The 24,157-nt window shown below is 44.8% G+C and overlaps 1 protein-coding gene and 1 pseudogene across 2 annotated transcripts in view; one reads left to right on the forward strand and one right to left on the reverse strand.

Annotated features, from left to right (window-relative positions):
- Positions 1-484: 484 nt before the first annotated feature.
- SLC25A43 (solute carrier family 25 member 43) overlaps positions 485-24,157 on the forward strand; it is a 34,894-nt gene continuing 11,221 nt past the window's right edge. Inside the window, exons 1-3 of one of the 2 annotated variants that reach the window (XM_074359948.1) lie at positions 485-868; positions 7,266-7,507; positions 10,504-10,676. In XM_074359948.1, coding sequence (XP_074216049.1) covers positions 594-868; positions 7,266-7,507; positions 10,504-10,676 — 690 coding nt within the window. In that variant the 5' untranslated portion in view covers positions 485-593. The remainder of the gene's footprint in view (positions 869-7,265; positions 7,508-10,503; positions 10,677-24,157) is intronic. The other variant, XM_074359947.1, reaches the window with a different exon arrangement.
- Positions 23,769-24,157, reverse strand: part of LOC105062986 (tripartite motif-containing protein 60-like) — a 2,057-nt pseudogene continuing 1,668 nt past the window's right edge.

The following is a 24,157-nucleotide window of genomic DNA, read 5'->3' on the forward strand; positions in this document are numbered from 1 at the left end:
ACAGCAATAAATGAGGCACATCTACTAAGAGCTGTTTTGAGGATTAAATGAGATAATGTATTGAAAAGCCTAATACTTGATACCGTGTTTATGTTATAGAAGGTTTTTTCCTTCTGCACTGGGAAATCTGTAAGGCGCTTTCTCAGGGAAGAAAACAAGTTGGAGGGACAAGAACAGAGGCGAGGGGAGAAAGGGGGCGAGGTGGAATGTGGAAAGGGAGAAAGGAGGTAAACAAGGCGGGGGAGGGGAGCGGGGTGACGCTGAATACTCAGGACACAAGAGGTCGAGCGGGCTAGGCCTGGAGAGAACACGGGGACTCTCAGCGGCAAACAGAAACGGGCCGGCCAAAGAGCAGACATTAAACCGGAGCGGCCTCAGCCCCGGGCCGGCCTCACCTCCAGGCCCGGCCTCCTCAACCCCTCCCGAGCCTCAGGCAGGCTCGGCCCGGGAGAGGACCCGGCTTCCCGTCCGGGCCGCGGGTCCGCCCCACGCCGGGCGGGGCCTGGCCCGCCCCCTGCGCCGGGAACCCGGGAGCCCCAGGCCCGAGCCACGCGATCTGCGGGCCGGCGGGGGCCTCGGGCCGGCGGGGCGCGATGGCGACTTGGCGGCGAGACGGCCGGCTGACGGGCAGCCAACGGCTGCTGTGCGCGGGGCTGGCGGGGTCGCTCAGCCTCAGCCTCACCGCGCCGCTGGAGCTCGCCACCGTGCTGGCCCAGGTCGGCGTCGTGCGCGGCCGCGCCCGGGGGCCGTGGGCAGCGGGGCTCCGCGTGTGGCGGACCGAGGGGCCCCGCGCGCTGTGGAAGGGGAACGCGGTGGCCTGCCTGCGCCTCTTCCCCTGCAGCGCCGTGCAGCTGACCGCCTACCGCAAGTAAGAGCCGGGCGCGGGCCGCGAGGGCGGCGCGGGCGGCGTGGGCGGGGCCCAGGGCCCGGGAGGCCGCCGCCGTGGTGCCGCGGGGGTTCCGCTGGGGGTCCCGCGGCCCGACGCCGCCGAGGTACCCGGGATCGGGGTCGGGCGGTGCGCCACGGCCCGCTTCCGGATCGCGTAGGAGCCCCTTGGGCCCGTCTGGCCAGACGGCGACATCTATGACCCCCAAAGCTCAGTCCCCAGGTCTTTTACGTTCTCTTAGGATTCCTGCCCCGCCGGGTACAGTTCTGTGCGGGCGCAGCTCTGGCGCAGAGAGGCTGACCGGGTTGGATGGGCGAGGAGGTGGAAGGGGAGCCAAAGGAGATTTGGGGGAAGGAGTGAAGAGATCTCCGGAGAGATGGCTCCTAACCCTTCCCACCGTCTACCAACTTGGAAATTTTGCCTTGGCTGGCTTAGGACAGAGATCCTTTTGAAGGTGCGTGTATGGAAGTGTGTCCGTGTGATCAAAGCCCCCGGAAGAAAGTGCTCGCTAGGGGCAGAGAGCCCAATCTATGGCGACAAAAAGGCCACGGAGTTCTGCACCCCACGCCAGAAGCTGGCCTTTAGGGCTCAACAGGCTGCAGCTTCCCCTCCCCAAACTGCAAACAGCCCCACTCGCTGCCCACTGGCCTCCTTTTGGGCTTTTAACATCTTCTCCCACAACAGCTGCCTCTTAGGAAAACATCTAAATATGTAATGCAGGATGAGCTTTAAAGCTTCCTCAGAGCTCAGAGATCTTTGCATTTTAACTGGAAACAAAGACTAAAAGAATGAAATGGTAGTGATGTAATTTCAGGGAGAAGGGATGTTTCTATATTTGGCGGGGGGGGAGGGCAGGACGGTTTCTGTGTTCCTCATTGGGTGGGCACGGTGCCAACTTCAAAGACGGCCTTGGTTGGGAATTAGAGAAACAGCACACAGTCTTGACCACACAGGTCAGCCTTGGAGGCTGACAGTCAAAGGATTTTGCCTTTAGCTCTGGGAGTCCAGAAGTGGAAGTCTCACCTGGCAGCTGACAAGCCCTAGGGAATCTTCCTTATCACTACTAGGTCTTTGAGGCTAGCGCTCATTTCACTTATGCCTCGGAATAGAGCTCTTTCCCCCCCAGCCCCGTTGCCCTCAGCAGCATCTGGCCTGCAGTCTGTAAACAGTTCTCCTCTGAGTTTTAATGATTCAGTTTCTCCCCACTTCACTCCATTCTCCACAAAGTAGTATGGAAATCTTCCTTTGGAATGTGTACCAAGAGGAGGGAGGCAAAACTTCAAAGGCTGGTTTAAGTATTGTGGCTTTGCTGCTCACCATCTAGAATATATACAGTCATCCCCCAGTATCTGCAGAGGGGATTGCTTCCAGGACATCCCCACACACACACACCAAAATCCACAGATGCTCAAATCTGTTATATAAAATGGAGTAGTATTTGCATATAACCTACACACATCCTCCTACATACTTCAAATCATCTCTAGATTGCTTATACCACCTAATGCAATATAAATACTATGTAAATAGTTGTAAATACTATGTAAATATTTGCTGATATGCAGCAAATTCAAGTTTTGCTTTTTGGAACTTTCTGCAATTTTTTCCCTGAATATTTTCAATCCATAGTTAGTTGTAGAGCCCATGTATACGGTGAGCTGACTGCATATCATTGGCTTTTTAACAGCTTTATTGAGATACCATTGACACAGAAAAATTGTATACAGCTTGATGTTTTGATATATGTACATTGTGAAATGATCACCACAATCGAGCTAATTAACATATCCATCTCCACCTAGTTACCATTTTATGTGTGTGTGTATCGTTGGATTTTACAACTCTTGCCTCCTGCCCTGTAAGGTCCACAAGGCAGGAAGTATTATGCCCATTTTACAGATGCAGAGTTGGGCTCAGATTGGCCACACCACTCATCAGTAACAGAGCTGAGCCCCACCACCTGGCCTTCTGACTCCAATTCCCATGCCCTGTTACATCATGCTGCCTTTCTCTCTGCACTCATTAAGTGCCCACTGTGTGCATGATGCTTGAGACAATGCAAGGATGAAAGGGGCATGGTCCCTGTGCCCCAGAGCTTACAAAGCAATGGAATAACCATTCTATGTTCGTAGCATGTGACTACCAAGGATAAAGTCCTATAGAAATTCACACTTCTGATGAGGGAGGTAGAGGAGATGTGAAGACTTCACAGCAGAGAAAAAACATCTGAGTTTGGGCTTGGGAGAATGAGTAGGAGTTTTCAGGCAAAGATGGGGAGAAAGATATTGCCAGTAATGCCAAGAGCAAAGGCACAGAGGTGGGAAGGCATGCAGCCCGACTGGAGCATAAGGTGTGTCTCTGGCTATAATGGGAAATACAGCCAGAAGAGCAGGTTGGAATGAGATCTTGGAGGGCCAGATTAAGGAGTTTGGACTTTACTTGGAATGCAAAGGTAGCTGTGGTGGGGGGGAGGTTGATGGGAGGAATGCTGTGATTAAAGCAATTCAACAGGGATTACTGTCACCTGGTAGCAGGCGAGGATGACTAGAGAGGAGGAAGACTAGGGGTGGCAGGACCAGTTAGGAACCTGCTGCACTAGCCCATGTGGTGGCTGAGGGCACCTGAAATAGGCTGGTGACAGTGGGAATGGAGAAGATGAGATGTGTGGGAGAGAAAGAATGGATAATTACCCAGGCTAGGTCTGCTAATTTTTTTCTGCAAGATTAGTTTCTGGAAACTAAAAAGGAAATATTTCAGTGATGGACAGCAAAGTGATTGATTAATCATGGTGCCATCCTTCCTACGTAAAGACAATACCTTTGGTCCATCATTACACTGACTAATCTCTACCCTCCTGACCATGAATTTGCAAATCAGTTCTTTGAGGGTAATAGTACAGCCTATGATTATGGATTTGAACAAAGCAGAAACATCCAGAATGTTCAGCGAATGGAGCGGTTCAGTGATTTGTCCACAAACACAATTAATGGCAGAGCTAGAGCTTGAAACCAGGTCTTCTCGCTCCTTAGTCCAGGGCTCTGCCCAGCACTGTGATGCTGAAGTGTCTCCTTACTTGGATTTCCAACTAAAAGGATCCACTCAGTAGAGTCTATTAGGAACTAGGTCCTTGTACTAAACAAATAAAACCTAACACAGTGGATGGCTTTCAAAGAAATCACACAGTAGACCCTCACCCAACGTTATGCCACAACTGTTTGTCTAGCTGTATAAACATTGGTTTGGGTCGCTGAAACTCTGAAACTGTTCATAACCAACACCATTTCCTTATTGTGCAATGGACTCATGAGCTTGTGTTTGGCTGTTAACCTGTGTTAGGTTGAAGTGTTGACAGTTCTAACTACATGTAACCAGGGTGTGTGTAATATCCGTGTGCCTGAAAGGAAGGGGTTACTGCTGTTCATCAGCTTATCCAGTCTCGCTGGAAGAAGCTTCTGTGCGTGTGTGGGAGTGGGAGGAAGAGCAGAAAGGGGAACACTGCTGCCCCAGCCAATCAGACAAGAGCTTAAGATGCAGGGACCAGGATGACATCATTGATGGCCTATCAGGGTTGCCTGCCTTGACTCTGATTATAGGAGGAACGATGTGTAGTCCTGGTCTCCGTATCAGATAGTAAGAGTCTGAAAAGAAAGGACTTTCTTTGGTTTTTCTTTTTAATTTTGTGTATTGGATAGTAAGACCCTACTTTATCAAACAAACTGATAAAAGACAGGGTTCCTCTTCCCAATTTATGTCATTCAGTGAACCAAGGGCCTAATTCCCCTCCTGTTGCCCCTATTAGTCATCTCTTTGGCAGGACTGCTGAACCCTCTTATGATCTATGCTGAATACGAGCACAGTGTCTGGCACGTTGTGGATGTTCAGTGACTGGGTAATGAATTCATTAGTGTCCTGGAAGTGGTGAGTGGGGTGGGGAATAAGGGTGAGGTGATAAGAATGAACAGTGTTTCTTTTGGCATTCAAACTCCTCCTTCTTCTAGGTTGTTCCAGCTTGCTGCAGACCAGCCCTCCAGACAAGCATTTCTACTTCGTCTCCCCTCCCCCTGCTAAGCTTCCTCTCCACTTGATTGGCCAGGGGAGAGCAGAGGGAGAAGCAGGGAAGGGTGCAGGCACTGAAACTGAGGCAGATGGCCCATTGGTGAATGCTAGCTTAGTTACCTGCATCTTTAAAAGGTAGCTGGTCATCTCAAATGACTGTTTCAGCTGGCGCAGTTAAGGTCAGTTGACAAAATGAAGTCAAGACTTTCCTATAGCTTGAAGGAGACGTTTTTAATCAATGAGGGTTGACTTGAGAGCAAAGGAGCTGTCCCAGATCCCCTTCAGTGATGTCACCCGAACAGCCACACGTCTTATTTATCAGGCAGGGGGCCCTGGCCTGGGCCAAACTGAAAAAGCAGGAAATACACCTTTTCTCTGGAGCTTTGAAAGCCAAAGAACTGGGATGCTCTCATTTTTTTCAAAAAGATACAATGCCTTTATTTTAGCCTAGCTCTGTTCACTTTCCTTTTATTCAAATCCTTGCTCTCCCTCTCCTCCTCCCTCACTCTGACAGAAAACATTATTTTTCCTGGTTTCCAAGCCCTTTTGTATTTTGTCTTCATCAGCAAGAATAAGCAAAATTCCTTTGCTTTCTGGCCAGGGAACGTGCACCGTGTACAAGTGCCCTTACGATTCCTGCTGAGGTGGGCCCTCATGACTGGGAATGCACTGCTTCCAAAAAGAGATTATAACAGAGTGACTTTCTGTTTTGCATTTAGAAAAGTCCACCCAAAGCCATTTTTTACTAAATTATGAAACTACAGAAAAACACAAAGAATAGTCTAGCAAACACTCATACCCACCATGCAGAATTGACAACATGAAATATATTTAGTTTAAAAGATACTTCAAGTATCTCTTTTTAATACAAGAAATAAAATACTAGAGATAAAGCTGAAGTCCTCTTCATTCTCATCCCCAGTCCCATCCACTCTCCACCTTCCTGGAGGTCTGTTTTATAATTCTTCATGTGTATCTATAGCTATCCATGATTACTCTAAGATATGGTTTTGTGGATGTGTTTCTTAATTTAAATATAGTCAGCCCTCTGTATCTTCAGCTTCTGCATCCATGTATTCAACCAATCACAGATCAAAAATATTTGGGAAAAAAATTCCAGAAAGTTCCAAAAAGCAAAACTTGAATATACCATGCTCCACAACTATTTACATAGCATTTACACTGTATTAGGTATTATAAGTAATCTAGAGATGATTTAAAGTATACTAGAGGGCAAATACTACACCATTTTATATGAGGGACTTGAGCATCCACAGATTTTGGTATCTGTGGAGGGTCCTGAAACCTGTGGATATAGAGCGACAATGTGAGATAGTTACCATACACTAAAGGTCACTCTGCAGCTTGCTTTTTTTACTCAACTTTATGCTTTTTATAACTTATCCATGTTAATATATAGTTCTAAAGCTCATTCATTTTAACTGTAGTATCCATTGTATGGATACAATTTATCCATTCCCTTCCCAATGGACAGTTAGATTGTTTGACTTTACTTACAAACAACACATACAATGAAGTATGTGTCTTCATATGTACATGTGCAAAAGTTGCTCTAGGATATGCACCTAGAAATGGAATCACTGGGGTCAAAGTAGGCATTCTTGCAACTGTACTAGATACTTCAGTGACCTACCAATTTACACTTCTACCAGCAGTGAGTGGGAGTTCCTGTTTCCACACTTTCTCACCATCGCTTGATATTATCAGACTTTTTAATCTTTCCCAGTCTGCTGGGTGAGAAATGGTATCTTGTTATTTCTATTTGTCATTTTCCTGACACTGGGTGGGGTGGCATATCTTCTTGTGTAATTATTAAACCAATATATTTTAAAAACTCAATAACTGGGGATGCTCAAATTCACCATTTCAAGCAATTTCATTTCAGTTTCAACAGAATCAAAGGAGGGCATTCCAGTTCAGCATTTACCAAGTACATCTGTTCCTTTACACCCCACAGGCAAGCCAGGAATGACAGTTACACAGATAACAGGGGGAAATGCTTAAGATGAAGTGGGAAGGACTTAGGGTAGTTACAAATAAGAGGGTTAAGAATCTCCTCCTTAGAGCTGACAAGAATTACATAAATATAGTAGAACTGAACATGTTATTCACTAATCGTAATATATTAGTATAGTAATTTTCACTTTGTAAAGGATTTCCAAATGCTGGAAAATGTTGCAGTAAGTAGTGTAGAATAAATCAACTATACCTAAATTTTAAAAAAATTTAAGTAAGTAGCATAGACTACTCTAGCACAATCCATAGCTGATTCCCTTGGGCTTCTCTCCCTGTTTTCTCCCAGGTTTGTCGTGCTGTTCACAGATGACCTGGGCCATATTTCCCAGTGGCACTCCATCATGGCTGGGAGTCTCGCAGGCATGGTTTCCACCATTGTGACATATCCTACTGACCTCATCAAAACCCGGTTAATTGTGCAGAACATGCTGGAACCATCTTACAGGGGGATCTTCCATGCTTTTTCTACTATTTATCAACAGGAAGGCTTCCTGGCCTTTTATCGAGGGGTTTCCCTTACTGTTTTAGGTAAGATGGAACTTTTCACCTTGTCCAAGAAAAGGCTGTGTTCTTTGATATATACAACTGGATTGTATACCTTTGTTGGTAACCAATTAAATCCATTTTACTGACTTCAAGGGATATATATGAATGTATTATAGACATTTGTAACCAGTTAAATCCATTTAACTGAGTCCAAGGTCATATGGATTCAATCCATATAGAGTTGATTAGCTTCATTCTATTCCAGAGCCATACACCCTACTCCTAACATTGGCCTGTTAAACATCCCTGGGAGGTGGGTAGGACAGAGTGGAGATGGCTCAGCATAAATTGATGGGAAGACAATCCCACCCACTCCCCATCTTACTGAGGAATGAGTCTCAGTGTGCAGCCATGCATGTATGAGCACAACCAGGGCAGCAACTGTAGCTTCTGTGATCTTTGGAAACTTTGCCAGGTCATTGGGACCCCCGTTGCCAACCCAGTAGACTTTCACCTTTTATCTGACCTTTGTTGCAGCATTTGATGAGATTGATCACCCTTTATTCTGGAAATTTGGCTTCTAGGACTCCACTGTCTCCTAGATGTCTCTCCCACCTCTCTGCAGCTCTTTCTTGTCTGGCTCATCTGATGCCACTAGCCCCCTACATGTCTCTGCTCCCCCAGCTCCTTCCTTAGCTTTCTTCTCACACTCCGTACCCTCCCTAGGAGGCCTCATCTAAGCTAGTGGGTTGAACAAGCATCATTATACTCTAATGACTCCCAATCTCCTCTCTATAATAACAATGACTAACATCTATTGGTGTTTACTATGTGCCAGGCACTGTGCTAAATGCTCTGCATACAGTTTCTCATTTAAACCTCACTTTACAGATGAAATAGATACTTAGGGAAGCTAAGTAACTTGCCCAAGGTCACATAGATAGAAAGTGGAAGAACCTAGCAATATAACCCCAGAGCCCTCTTTCTTAACCACTGACTACTACTAATTCCCAATGGCAGTACAAATGCCTGCTATTGGACACCCTCACCTGACGCTCCCTTGGCACATCAAAGTCAAGGCTAAACCTGATGTCTTCATTAGTGGCACACCTGCTCCCCTCTTTTGTTCCCTAAAGAACCAAACCGCCTTTCTTTCACTCAGTGGCCCAAACCTGAAGAAACCTAGAGTCGCCTCAACTTGACTCCTCTTCTCCGCTTCAGCTGCCAAGTGCTGTCAGTTTCACCTCTTTTAACTCTCAAGTCTGCCCCCTTCTCCATCCCCATCTTCTCTGCCCCAAGTGACACTCTCATCATCATCCTTCCTACAGACACTTACTAGAGGCTCCTACCTGGTCCCAGTCTTGGGTCTCTCTGCCCAAGTCCACCCTGTGCCCTGCTGCCAGGGTGTGGTGATCTTTCTAAGTGCAAGTTGATCATTTCACCACCCTCTTGCCCCTTCCCTCCTTAAAAGCCTTCACTGACTCCTATGAGCTACAGGGAAAAGCCCAGATTCCTTATGGCAAACTAGATCCTTCAGACCTGGCCTTGGCCAGCTTCTCCTACCCAATCTCCTACCACGCCTCTATCTGCACTCCTGCTTTAGCCATACAGAAATACTTGCATTTCTTGGAAATACCACTCTCTTTGTACATGCTGTTCTCTCTGCCTGCTCTCTCGATATCTGATGAACTCCTACTCGTTCCTCAAGACCCAGTTGAAAAGTTCTGTCTTCTGTGACATCCTTCCTGGTTCCCCCAGGCAAAATTCATCCCTCTGATCCTTGTGTACCTAGAGCACTTTGTACAGCCCTCCTGTTATGGCACATATCAGCTGTCTGTCTCTTCCACTAGATGGTAAGCACCTCCAGGAATTAGCCTACTTACCTTCTTTGTCTTCCTGGCACCTGGCATAAGGCACATCACATAGCATAAGCTCCACATCTTTTTTCTGTTTTTCTTTTTTTCTTTTTTTTTTAATTGAAGTATAGTCAGTTACAATGTGTCAATTTCTGGTGTACAGCATAATATTTCAGTCATACATATACATACATATATTTTCATATTCTTTTTCATTATAGGTTACTACACACGTTTTCCAAATGAAGGAAGATACAGAGTTGGTGCATCATTTTTAATGTGTTTATTAAATAAGTATTACATCTTTCTAAAGATGAGCAACCCCACTAGTGTTAGCCCCTCTTTTAAATCTCATTTTGAGGGAGAAATTTAGTCCCTGTGTAAACTTGAGATTGCTCCCAAAGTTTCTGGAAGTTTCTAAGTGCCAACTCTTGCCCTACCTGCTCACCGTCTTTCCCTAGAAAGATGAGGCTGCCACACAGTGCAGGGTGCCCACTGGACCCTATTATGGCCACATCATTCCTAGAGGCCAGGTCAAGTAACCCCCCTCACCACTACTGTCTCACTTTTCAGTTTTTAAGAATGTTTCTTCTCAGCTAGAGATGAGTCCCTCCTAGCCTCCTAAACTTGGTTAAGTGATGCCCACTAACTTTTTTTTAATGAATGATTTTTTTTCTTCAACACTCTTATGTTTTTAAACTTCAAACACCCAGAAAAGTTAAAAGAATTGAAAACATCCATATACCCACCATATACCATATCCTTCAGTTAACGTTTTGCTCTATATCACAGCTATCCATTTCTGGCCACTCATCACTCATATATTTTTTAGTAATTTCCATGTAAGTTGCAAACATCAATAAACTTTGCCCCTCAACCCTTCAACATGCATATCATTAACTAGAGTTCAATATTTCTTTATGGCTCTCTTAAAAGTAAAATTTACATAGACTACACAAACCTTTAGGGAACCATTTGATGCATTTTGACCAATGACACAACCCCTATCAAAATACAGCATGTCGTCCTCACCCAAGAAAGCTCCTGCTGCTTCGGCTGGAATGATTTTAACAAGCCGAGAGATGGTCCTATTTACTTCCCCTGGGTTCCCCACAGGCATTTATGTTCTCAAGCCAGGTGTCTCCGGAGACATCACAACCTCTCCCTGGTGTTGTTTTTCAGGTGCTGTCCCTTTCTCTGCTGGCTCCCTTCTAGTTTACATGAACCTGGAGAAAATCTGGAATGGACCCCGAGATCGATTCTCTCTCTTCCAGAACTTTGCCAATGTCTGCCTGGCTGCTGCCGTGACCCAGACACTCTCCTTCCCCTTCGACACCGTGAAGAGAAAGATGCAGGTGAGGAGTTATGTTTGAGGGGGTGCCTTGAAGTGTTTGTGGGTGGGTAACAACAGCAAAGAACACTGCGCCTGAGCAGTGCCAGGTTTCCAAGGAGCTAGTGACTGCTCGTACAAACATTCTGCAAACCCCTGTTCCGTGGCATTTCTGCTGCTAACTTAACCTCAGGGCAATGGGCTTGAGTCCAAGCCATCTCCCCATTCCCATCCTCTGCTTTTTTAGGTCTCTGATGAAGCCTCCAGAGGATGTCCATTTTTCTTTTCTCTCTTCCTCATGGCTGCCACTGCCCAGTACATCAGTGCAGCCTCCCATGTCTCCTTTTTCCTGCAGCCTTCATGGCGAGGACACGGCACTCTCCTTACCTCAGTGAAACAGACTGGAAAGAACGAAAATAAGCCAGGGACTATCAATAACAAGGGCCCAGTGGTCCCTGATTCCCCTCCTGGGGAAGTAACTGCATTTAAAATGTGTTGGTGTCTTTGTGGGATTGGACCTGCATTTTCCTAATTATTACCTAAGAGACTCAGTTTCGCTACAGGCCACAGAAGCAAAAGCCTGCTATCCAAGGTCTCCAAGTGAGGAACTGGCTTAGCCTAGGATCAGCCAATTTTTATCAAAGAAAAATCAGAATGGTCCAAGTCACGTTGGGCTTACAGGCAGGTCCACACAGTGGGGTGGACTCAGAATCAAGCAGGGCTTTTCATCTGCCCTGCTCACTCACCGCTAGCCTCCCTTAAAACTCCACATCCACAGGCTTGCCTGCCTTCCTGGCCTCTTCTGGGCAAATCCTGATTTATACAATTGATATATTCCTGAAGAGCTGTGCGGATATTAATTTGGGGCCAGCTGAATCCAATTTTAAATGATCAGTCCCAGGTGAGTTTGTGTTTCCCCGTGGCTCTAACTTGTCCCTCTGCTATCTCAATGGCCCCCAGCTTCCCCTCATGACTTTCTCTGCCGGGCCGGGCCTCATCTCCCTCAGCACTAAAAAGCCAGCAAGTACTTATCTCCACCTAGAAAGAAAAGCTGCTTTCAGAATAATAACATCACGATTACACCCAATTTTGCTGCTCCAGTCAACCACAATTTTCATCTGTCTGGCTTGTGTTCCTTTCTTGTCCTTTGTCCGAGCAAATTTTAAAAATTGTCACAGTATTGTAATTGCAACGTAGATACAAGTTTAGAGCCTGCTTAGCACAGACTTCTTTATAAAATCCATTATTCCTAATTTTAAGAATAATGTACATACACTTAAAAATGGTCAAAATGGTCAATTTTATGTTATGTCTGTTTTATCACAATAAAAAAGGGAATGTGCATAGATCATAGAAAATTTGGGAAATACAGAAAAGCACGAAAAAGAAACAATAATTACCTATAAGCCGAATACCTATGCACTTTAATGATTAATAGTTTTACTTGTGTGTATATTCATATGTGTATGTATATGTATATATGTGCATAAATATAGATATAATACATGTATATAAAAAGTTATTTTTCTACAAAACTGTGTTCCTATTGTATATAAAATTTAGTATCCTGCTTTTTTCACTTATCATTCAACGGATATTGCCTCAGGCCATCAAGTATTGAGAACATCTTTTCTAATTATCACGTAGTATTCTACCATATGGATGTGCTATAATTTTTTTTAAATAATAGATTTATTCTCTCAAGGTTCTGGAGGCTAGAAGTTTAATATTAAGGTGTTGGCAGAGCCATGCCCCATTTGAAGGCTCTGGGGGAGGATTCTTCTTTGTCTCTTCCAGCTTCTAACAGCCCTAAGCATTCCTTGGTTTGTGCAGAATAACTTCAGTCTCTACCTCCATCATACCATAAATAACAATTTCTCAGTTTTTTAATATTTAGACTGTTTCTAATTCTTCAGTGTGATAACACTGCAGTGAAAACCCTTGTATTGTTTCACATCTGTGATGACACTCTTTAGCTATATTCCTCGAAATACAGGTCACAAGATAAAAATAATTCTAAGGCTCTTAATGAAGTTTGCACCCCAGAAAGGTTGTAAGTTTCCACGTGCACCAGCCATGAGTGAGGGTGGTTCATCTCCTCAACTCCTGTCAAGAGTAATTCTTATCACTTTAAATCCTGAAGAACCTAATAGCTGAAAAATGCTATCACATTGTTTCAATTTGAATTTCATTGATTATAAGCAAACTGCATGTATTTCATATATCTCTTGGTCCTTTGTATTTCTTTGTAAATTTTCTACTATGTCCAAATTGCCTATTTTTCTAGGCTATTCAGCTTTTCCTACTAGTTGGTAAAAAGTCTTTATGTGTTAAAGATATTAACCCTTTGTCAAACACTGCACACATTTTTCCCAGTTCAACATTTGGCTTCTGATGCTGTTTGTGTTGTTGTACATATTTTTACATTTTTATGCAATTGTATCTATTACTGTTTTTTTGTTTCTAACTTTGCTCTTCTGTGTAAAAGGTATACCCCATCCTCCAATCATGTGACTTATGAAAAACAATATTTTCATTGTAACTTTTACACTTAATACTTTGACATATCTAGAATTTACCTGGGGTGCGATGTGAGATAATCAACTGATTTTTTTTTAAGATAGTTTACCAATTGTTTAAGCACCATTTTTAGAATAATCTTCCTTTTGCCCACTACTTTGTGATGCAACTTTTACCACATCCTAAATGTTCCGGTGTGCTAGGGTCTGTCTCAGGGCTGTGTATCCGGCTCTGCAGACTTGTCAGTCCGTTCTCGTGCCGGTGCCACGCTATTTCAATTCCTAGAGCTTTATAATACCTTTTAATATCTGGCAGGGCATCTATCACCTCACCACTCTTCTTTTCAACATTTCCTTGATTATTCTCAGGCATTAGTTCTTCCTGATGAACTTTAGAATTACCTTGTGGTTATGACTGGAATTGTGTTAAACCTATATATTCAGAATAATTTGTGTAAAATATTCTGCCTTTTATTCAGGAATACAGTATATCTCTCCTTTAGTTTCAGTCCTCTTTCTTATACTGAACCATATGAAATTGCCAACATCTTCCCTTTGTGACATACCCAAATGGCAACTTCATATGGTCAACTCTTAGGAAAGTTGATTTCTTCATATGGTAATTATGCTGTTTCTAAGATAGCTTCTTTTAAAAAAAAATCCAGGGTGAGGTTGAGTGGGAAGGAAATATGATATACTATAAGTTTTTAATTCATTTTTTAAAATCCTGGCCCTAAGAATTTCTCTTCCTGTCAGGAGTGAGAATGGGCTCTCGCTGGTTGACCATCAGAAGATGGATGAAACAAAGGCTACTTATACCCTGGCTTCCACACTTGGAGGATCAGTTTTTGAACTAGTAGAGTCAGAGTCATCTATCCAGGACTTTCTGCCACTTCTTATAACTGAGTATTCCTTATGCATATAGTTCACGCTTGTTGAGCCAGCTTCCTCCCCAGAGTGAGCCTGTGCAGACCCAGGGCCTTGAGCCTGAGGGTTGGGGTACTCAGTGAGAAAGGGTAAGATTCTGGGACTGGCTCCAATGTGTGTGTGGGTTTTTCCCCCCACACCAAGCAATTCTCCAATGCCAGCTGAGTGTTCTGCAATTCAACTCAATTGTGACATTCTCTACTGGGAGATAGCATCATATTCCACAGGTTAAGGTCTCAGTCCCACAAGACTGCCCCGCACTTCGGATGCCAATCTCAAGCCTAGGTTGTTACCTGTGCTTCTGAGGTATATATAAGTGAGAGGTTCCCACAACCCTATCCTTTGATTAACCTGATTAAATTGTTTGATTAAGCAAAAAAAAATTGCTAGAGCACAGAACTCAGGAAACCCGTTTACTCACTAGATTACTGGCAACCAGCCCCCATCTTTAAGTGCTTTCCAGAAGTCACCACATTAACATAAACTCAGATGTGGTTGAAAGGGGTTTTTTGTAAGTATCAAGACACCTTTATTGATCTTGTCACTTAGGAATCCTAATTTCAAGGGTTATAGGAACTCTGTGCCAGAAATGGGGACAAAGACCATGTATATATTTCTTATTATAAATCACAATATCACAAAGGGTTTCAGATGAAATTCAGTGACAGCTAAATGTGGGGGTGCAGGTTTCAGCCTTCACCATTAACTTTTGGCTTTCCTTTCTCCACCTGAGAGCTAGAACAATGACCTCTTCTGGGGGAGAAGCCACCACTACTTACTGGGAAAAATCTAGCTAACACTACATTCTACTCTAGAATATGTACTTACCACAACAATCTTCTGTACACTAGAAGTGGGTATTTGGGGGTAAATTTGATAATCTTTCCCCTTGCATGGAAACCTTCTGCATACTGCATACACAGCTTCAACAAGAAGCTTTAAAATAAATGCAAAGTCATGATGGTTGTTAAGGAAAAAAATCCAAAGAGGCAATCGTGCAGTTTTCATAAAGTATGATCAGCATCCAGTTATGAATGACAACATAAATGTCATCCAAAGATACAGAAGCTAATTCTTAGGGTTGTGGTCAAAGTGTTATTTTACAGGGGTTAATAAACAATAATACCTTGTCCACGCTACTTAAAAAAAAAAGACACCCCCCACAAGACAGAATCACAGGCTGCTTTTAAATGCAAACATGCATTGCTTTCTCTGGCCATTAGATGTCGCTGCAGTAAATGGAGCATATCTGAGCACTACCTGCCAATATCAGACAGAGCCTTGCAGCTAGTGATGGGTGTCCAGTTAACAGTCTCCTAATCCCTGCTCGAAATACATCTTCAGTTGGGAGGATAAGAAGCCTAGAAACAGCAGGCTAACCTGAAATTCTGTTGTGGTTGTTTGTTCCTGCAAAGCACACAATCCAACTTCTCCAAGAAGAGAGAGCTTTAATAACATTCATCCCCCACTGGAGCCGGCTGCGTTTGCCAGCAGAATTTTTGAGAGAGCTTTACAGGGCAGCCAGGCTCCTCTGACCTGAGCACATTTAATGGTAACATCTGCATTCCATTGGCTTTCCTCCTTACACTGTCCATCAGGAAGCAAATCAAAGTCAGGTGTCTGTTAGATAACCAGCTGGACAGGGAATTTCCTCAACCCCCACACTGGCTGGCCACTTTGTATGAATGTCTCTTTCTCCTAATATATGCTTTTATCCAGATACACACATACACACACAATCTGCCCGTTTAATGCCACATCAGGTTGGAACTCTCCTGAACACTAATGACAGTAATTGGAAGTCTTGTTTAACCAGCTGAGCCCTTCCATCACCGTGCTTACACTCATTTTGTTCCTTTTTCTTTTTCTTACCCTGGCTCCTGGCTGGCATGCTAGAGACTGGAGAGGTAAATAAATTATGCATGTGCATGTTTTGATGGGGTGGTTTCCGGTGGGAAGAGGGGTGGGTCAGTCTTATGCACACATGGGATGAGGTATCCCCACTTGGTGCGCCTTCCTGGAGCCCAGGACCACCCGGCCTGAAATCCCCTGGCCACACACTTCAGTGCATTTCAGCTCAAGCTCTTCCAGGGACGGCCCAGGCTTTTCGCCTTTGCCTCTCGCATACCTGGCCCAGAGTTTGGGTCTGAAGAGGCTGGCAGCACTTAGTGTATTGAGAGAACAAGTAGAAGAGTAAAATATTGATGGAGATTCATTTGTCTGATTAATCTATGGGCCCCTTGTAAGGACCAAGGAGTCCAGTGCACATGGTTCTCTGGACAGTTCATGTGGAAAAAGAGGGAGACAAGCTGCCGGGAACATCCGCAGAGCAGATGAGAAGGTGGAGCCTTGGAACATGGCGGGCCTTCCGAGAGGACCAGGAGGGAGGCAGCAGGCACAAGCTCGTACCCCCACAACTCTGCCTGACACCCTCTCCCCACGGCCCATATTAGGTGTCTGCATTTCATCAAACATAAAACCAAGTGTCAGCCTGTTGCTTACTACCCCAGGGGACTTTGATCCCATCAGGGCTCACAAGGCGAGCAGGATTGGGCCAGGTCAGCATTTGAACTGAAAGCACACAAGATGAAGGACAAAGGTAGTGTCCAAGTGGCGCAGCTGACTGAGCAGAATACACACGGTCCCTGAGTGAAGAGAGGCCCCAGCTGTTCAAACAGAGATGCTAAACCTCCTGAGATGCTGACCTGGGCACACAGCTTCATCCATTCCCTCCAGGGTGCCCCTCCCCTCTGGTGGTTCCTCAGGCTCAAGTCTACATCCTCGGGCCTGAGCCACATCTCTTGAGCCTTAGTCCAACACTTTACACTGCTTGCTGGACACTGCCATTTGGCTGTCACCTCTCCAGGGTCACCTCTAACTTAGGCTGTATCAGAGTGTCTTCCCAAGTTTTCCATTTCCGTGCCAGCATTCCCCCAGTTACCCACGCTGGAGATCCAGAAGTTGTCTTTGACTCTCCCTCTTCCCCATTGCCCAGTCAACCCAGTTGGACCCAGTTGGGTCTTCATTCCCAATGCTCCCACATTGGTCTTTTTTTTTTGTAACTGTCCCTGCCTTAATCTATGACCTTATCAGCTCATACCTAGGCTATTGCAGTCACCCTCTCCTTGGTCTCAGGATTCATTTTAAAAATGATCAGAAGCATCGGGCACTCATGTGCCAGGCACTGGGCTAAGTGCTTTCTGCTCATCATCTCATTTAATCCCGGCAGCAACCCTACTAGGTGCATACTGTTCTTATCAAGCCCATTTGACAGAGGAGAAAAGTGAGGCACCGAGAGGCTCTGTTGCCTGCCCAAGTCTACCCACTCAGTAACTGAGTAACTTGAGAGGTAAGACTGGGTAGCTTATCACCAGGGTCAATATTCATTTCAGTCACCTCCAGCCCAGCCCAGGGGCTTCTGCTAGATGAATTTTAAGATCTGCCTGTGTTGTGTCCTCTATTGCCCTGAGAGAATAAAGGCTGAGCCCCTTGGCCTGGCATGCTGCCCTTACCAACTTTGCCACCCTCACTGTGCTCTCTGTATCAGGAGTTGCAAAATCAGGTGCCGGCAGGAACTTGGAAGTAATGGGAAAAAGAGAAAGTAGGGAAACCTAGATAACATGACACACACCCCCTAAAAAATAAGCCTTCAGATACATTCGGAGCCATCCTGGCTTTCAGAAGCCTTCCAGAGAACTAACAGCACTGTGCTCACAAAATGTGATTAGCATCTAAATATGAACTGCAGTGCAGAATAAAGTGGGCCAGAGGAGGCTGCAGCAAGGTCCTCTCCTCAAAAGGATGGATGCCATTTAGAAATGTGGGCTCACTTTCCAAGGGAACCTAAAATCCAGATGTTTACATGAAATCTCCCAATTTTTCAATGTTGGCAAATAAAAATAGTTAAATCCTGCCTGGGCCAAACAAAACATGCCTATTTCTGACCTCTGTTCTGTTCCCACCTGCAATTCAATCAAAATGATCTTAGCGTCACCCTCCCACATCCCCCTAAAGAATAAGTATTTCACATTTCTATCACCTCTGCCTGGAGCATCATCTCCCCCTCAACTGAGATCTGCCTCGTGGTGGCTGCCTCTTCTGACCTACAGTAGCACATATCTGTTGCTTTCCTTTGATAAATGAGTTGGTTTTTCCCAACCTCCCCCCACCACCCCCACCCCCGCCAACAGCTACCCTATCGTGACAGATAAAGGCAGGTTATTTCACCTTTGTAGAACCACAATGAGGGTGTTCCAGACCACTTTGGAGGGGATGCAGGGGCAAGAGAATCCAAGTTAACTATGTGCTCTGTCAATAACTGCAGACGCTGTGTTTTTACTGTTCCCCCCCACCCCACCCCTTACTTCATAGTGTCAATAAAGAGGATGGAATGGGACAATAAAATGCCTTGTCCATATTAAATGACCAGTAAATGGTAGTTATTATCACATTATTACAATTTCTTATTTCCAGGGAAGACTTTCCTTTTGTTACCTCCTCCAGGGCGTATTTTGTTTCAAGAGCTTTGCGGGTGCACAACCCGTTTTAAATGATGCTGTTAGCCTGCATGTGTGCTCTGATCCAGCCAGTTTATTTTGTACATGCCCCACCTTCTGCCATCTCTGCACCATTGCTCGGCATCTCCACCCTGTCAGAGTCCCCTCCTGAAGTTTCTTCTCAACCCCTCAAGAGGAAGGAGGCTCCCCATCCCGAATGCCCATAGCTCACTCGCTGTAGTCACATGCTTCCTTGTGTTGTAATCTTCTGTGACCACTATTCCTTTTAGACTTTGAGCTCTCTGCCTTTGGGACGTGTGTCTTACACATTTGTTATGTCCCCACAGCATGTAGCCTCATGTAGCAGGCACCTGATACTTGTTAAAAAATGAATGAAGTTCAGGGCTGGCTTATAAGATCTCACTGCCTTCTGAGAACAGAACTGAACCTTAGCTGCTGCTAGGTGAGCCTCAAGTCTGTGTGCTCGTCCGCACCTCTGCTGAAGGTAAGAACAGTCTGCTCCTTCCCCAGCCTGCTGACATAAGGAAACCTCTGCTTGTCCCCTGTCTAAAACTGCCTACAGTCCTCGCCCTGATAATGTGCTATCTCCCACCCCCTGCCTTAGCACTCAGGTTCTGTGTATCTCAGCTCCAGCTGTGAACATTTCAAAATAAGTAAATACACTAAAAGGACAGAGTAAAACAGTCTTGACACCGTTTTGATGAACACCCTCCGTTCATTCAACAAACAGACCATTCAAAAAGGTCTTCAAACCTCACACCGTTTTGTGTGGTACCTAGAAGTGCTTGGAAAGTCAGCACCATAGAATTTTTATTCATTAGCTTGTTGATTTCAGTAAACGTGATGGGATATGAATGAACAGGGCTAAATCTGTGCTCTCCTTTGGTGGGGAGACCTTTGTCAGGGGCAAGGATGGGGACAAAATATGGCTGGAGGAGGTAATGAAAGGGAAGTCTTCCCTAGGAATAAGAAATTGTAATAATGTGATAACTAGCATTTATTGGTCATTTAATATGGACAAGGCATTTTATTGTCCCATTCCATCCTCTTTATCGACCCTATGAAGTAAGTCCTGTTATTATTCCTAGTTTCTAGTGAGGAGATGAGGCACAGAGAGGGTAAGTAATCTGTCCCAACAGTCATTAAGCTAGCCAGGAGGGGGGTTGGGATTGAACCCAGGTCTCTCCTTCAGACCCATGCTTTATCCACTTGGACTACAGGGGCTTGTTCCTAGATGTTAGGTAATCAGTTAATTTTTTTTTCAGTTCCCTTGCCCCGGGTTTGGGAGTAGAAGATGAGGGAGAGAGGGAAATCTGATCTTGAGACTTGGGAGCTCTCCACCTTAGTTGAAAAAAACAGTAGTGCACAGGCTCAGAAACTAGCAGGAGTCTGGCTTTGGCCAGGGAATGGTTAACTCAAGTTGAAGGGAAGAAAATCTTTAGAAAACCAGGCTGTCAGGGGCTCTGGCTTTGGTCGCTGGCAGCCTGACAATGGAAGGCTTGGAGCCGTCAGATTGGAATGAGGAGCAGAGAACATTCAGCAGCCACGGACCTTTGGCCTGCTGCAGACCAGCCACACTGCTCGGACAGGCTGGGAAGAAAGCCACCCTGGCTCGCCGATCCCCTAGGAGAGCAGGTGCAGAGCCCCAGGAGGGGAGAGTAGATTGTCCTCATCACACTTGTCAGGAAGCACTAACCCAGTTTCAGGTTTTCTGCGTGGTTCAACGTTTCTTGGTTGACATTGCATCTATTCTCAGTAGGAATAGAGCTCTATTTTCCCAACAGAGCTGAAGTACGAACACTGCTGGGTTCTAAGCTCTTGGGGTCCTGGTGGAGGATGGGAACATTACCTTTAGTTTGCTGCATCTTCAACTCTTTGCCATCATCTTACTTTGAGGGCTGGCCCCTTTGGGGACTGACTTCTGCCTAAGTCAGCAGCTTTGCCTTGGTATTCTGAGAAAAGGCCACTTTTCGAATCCAGGTAGATGTCTGGACATCCCTCGGGCGAGGTGGCTTTGTTTGAGCATCACTGTTAAGGTGTAAGGAAAGGAAAAGCCTCCCCTTTGTTTTCTCCAAAGGTATAGCGTGCCCTAAATACTTCAGGGATGGCAGTTGTTGATCATGGAAACAAGACTGTCCCCTAGAGGGCAGGCAAGGAGGGAGTAGGGAGGGGCCTTCCTAACTCCTCTCAGTGTGAAATCACTCTGCCCTTTCCTACTGACCTGAGCCGGCTTATCCCTTAGGAGAGATCAAGTCTGGGAATCAAAATGGCCACCCTCTGCTAAGCAGACTTCTTTGAGCTCCACCTGAACAATAACAGCAGCTACGACAGGAGCTGCCCCCCAACCCCGACCCGCCTCCAGAGTAGGGGTGAAGAGAGGAAGGGGAAGGGGTAAAGAAAGGTCCTAGAAAAGGCCTGCTGTCAGCCAGGGAAGACCCGCAGCTGTGAGCAGTCATCTGTGGCTCTGCCGTCAGGAGGAGTTGAACACTGGGGTTTGCCCATCCCTCTGCTGGCCTCAAGCCAGCTTTAGAAACGCAGCGCCACTATTCACCTCCTCTTTCCCGTGTAGCTGTTGCTCATTTGTTTTTGACAGCTGTATTCATCTCAAAGCTTTCATGGACAGACTAGCTCGGTGGCCCAGAGTGTGGGCTCTGGATGCCAGCCCTGTCCCTTCCTCCTGCGTGAACTTGGGTAAGCCTCATTTTCCTCATCTGTAAAACACAAGGAAAAGCCTAGCGCCTGGCTCAGATCCCCGTGGAGAAGACTGAATTGGGTTAATACAGATACAAAGCTGGACACATGATAAATATTCAATAACGCTGAGGTACTATTGTTATTGTTTTTGAAGCATCTCTTCAGAATCCACGCATGGCATCGAAGGCCTGATTAGAACTATAAAAGCCAGTCCAGGTGTGTTTCTGTGTTTCCTGTGATCGCTATAAACACACAATGCACTAGCATAACAAAACCTCAAAAGATCCTCCATCCCTATAGATAATGGTGAGCAGGGATGGTAGGAGAGTTGTTCATTTGTTGGGTTAACACGCATTTACCTAGAGGTACTGTATATGTCTCTGTATTCCCAGTCTTCTGAAAACTGTCATCTTCCAAATCTTCTCCCTCACCTTTCCTACCCAATCTTACTCCCCATCAAGGTGACACTAAAAGTTGGCTCTGCTGCTCTGCGTGCGCCTCCAGGGCCTTGCTGCTCACTTGTATGCATCTCAATTGCTTTCTGGCCTCGCTGCATGTTTGGTTTCCCTGCCCCCAACCCCAGTCAGCACACAGGAACTTTCTCTTCTCTCTTCCCAAGCAGAATACTAACCTGCTGTCCATTTGCTCGCTTCCCTCGTGTCATCACGGGCTTTCCGAGCAGCTAGTGGGTCCTCTGGCTTGCTACTGAAATGTGCGCGTGCACTGAAGCCGGATGAGGGGTGGCTTGTAGGTGTGCCGAGCCCGGGGCACCACTAACACCCACTGGTGCAGACATCCCCACCGCAGAGCCAGGGGGCTTCCCAGCTGTATGAGGACAGCTCTTGGGGACCTGGCTTTGCCAAGAGAAACTTAGGCCATGTGGCTCACAGGACATAAAGGTCCTTTTACTTCAATACCACTGGCTTTTTTGTTTGTTTGTTTGACTATTGGGGATTTGCCAAAAGACAAAAGCCTCCTACCACAACTGCCTTCCACACATATATGTCCTCAGATGGCTTGGGAATTGGACCGCATGGTCTCCAGGTTATGTCCTATATGTCTAGGGAAGATAAAAGTTGTTTCCAAATAACAAGTGAAAAGTTCTGAGCTCCTGTTTGCTCCAACTAGGACTCTTCTCTTTTGTTCATTTTCTTTCTTTTGTCTCTCCTTTTAAATACTTTTTCTTTCCTTAAAACTTTGGTTTTTTAAGAGCAGTTTTAGGTTCACAGCAAAATTGAGAGGATGGTACAGAGATTTCCCATATATCCCCTGCCCCAACACAGGCACAGCCTCCCCCACTATCCACATCCCCCACCAGAGTGGTACATTTGTTACAATTGATGAAGCTGCACTGACACATCATAATCACCCAAAGTCCGAAGTTTACTTTATGGTTCACTCTTGGTGTTGTACATTCTATAGATTTGTACAAATGTAAAATGATGTATCCATCATTATAGTATACACAGTATTTTCACTGCCCTAAAATTCCTCTGTGCTCTATTCATCCTCTCCCCCAAACCCCTGGGAACCACTGATCTTTTTACTGTCTTCATATTTTACCTTTTCCAGAATGGCATATAGTTGGAATCATGCAGTATGTAGTGCTTTCAGGTTGGCTTCTTTTAATAATATGCATTTAACTTTCCTCTGTGTCTTTTTGTGGCTTGATAGTTCATTTCTTTTTCATGCTTGGTAATATTTCATTGTCTGCATACCACGTTTTTATTTATCCATTCACATACTGAAGGACATCTTGTTGCTTCCAAGCTTTGACAATGATGAATATCACTGCTTTAAACATCCATGTGCGGGTTTTTGTGTAGACATAAGTTTTTACCTCCTTTAGGTAAATCCTAAGATCTAATCTAATCAACACAGCTGCTAGATCCTATGCTAAGAGTATATTTAGTTTTCTAAGAAAACACCAAACTGTCTTCCAAAGTAGCTGTACCATTTTGCATTCCCACCAGCAATGAATGAGAGTTCCTGTTGCTCCACATCCTCACTAACATTTGGTGATGTCAGTGTTCTGGATTTTGCTGTTCTAATTGGTGTGTACTGATTTCTTGTTCTTTTATTTGCATTTCCCTGATGACATATAATGTGGAGCATCTTTTCATATGCTTATTTGCCATCTGTATGTCTTTGGTGAGGTGTCTGTTAAGGTCTTTGGCCCATGTTTTATTGGGTTGTTTGCTTTCTTACTGTTGAGTTTTAAGAGTTCTTTGTATGTTTTGGATAACGGTCCTTTATCAGATATGTCTTTTGCCAATATTTTCTCCTAGTCTGTGGCCTGTCTTCTCATTTTCTTGACTATGCTCTTTTAAAATTAGTATTCTACCTTTTTGCATAGGTAACATATGCAGATGATACAAAATCCAACAGGTACAAAGAGTATACATTGAAAGTAAGTCTTTATTCCTTGGCCTCCCAGTTCTCTGCAGAGAAAACACTGTTGTTTCTAGTTTCTTACCTGAATCTTTCCAAACATGGTCTACACAAGGATACACATAAACATGCATGTGATGTTCTTTTTGTTTGTAGATGACCAGCAGCATGCTACATATACTCTTCTGCACTGTTGTTTTCACCTAAAATGTACCTTGAAGATGGGACTTTATCAGTCCAAATGGAGCTGCCACATATTTTTTTTAACAGAAAAAAAAATGTATTGGAGTTTTATTGATTATTATTGGACTTCTAAAGTAATATATTTTAGAAGTATTTCATCTTACAATTTCTAAAGCACTTTCCAATTGGATCCCATAATTTATCTGTAAGGTAGGCATTATAACCACACTTTTTAGAAGTTTCTGAAACTGAGATAAAAACCAGCCTAGTTGTTT

The sequence above is a fragment of the Camelus bactrianus genome, chromosome X (genome assembly GCF_048773025.1).
Source record: "Camelus bactrianus isolate YW-2024 breed Bactrian camel chromosome X, ASM4877302v1, whole genome shotgun sequence".
Classification (NCBI taxonomy): Eukaryota; Metazoa; Chordata; class Mammalia; order Artiodactyla; family Camelidae; genus Camelus; species Camelus bactrianus.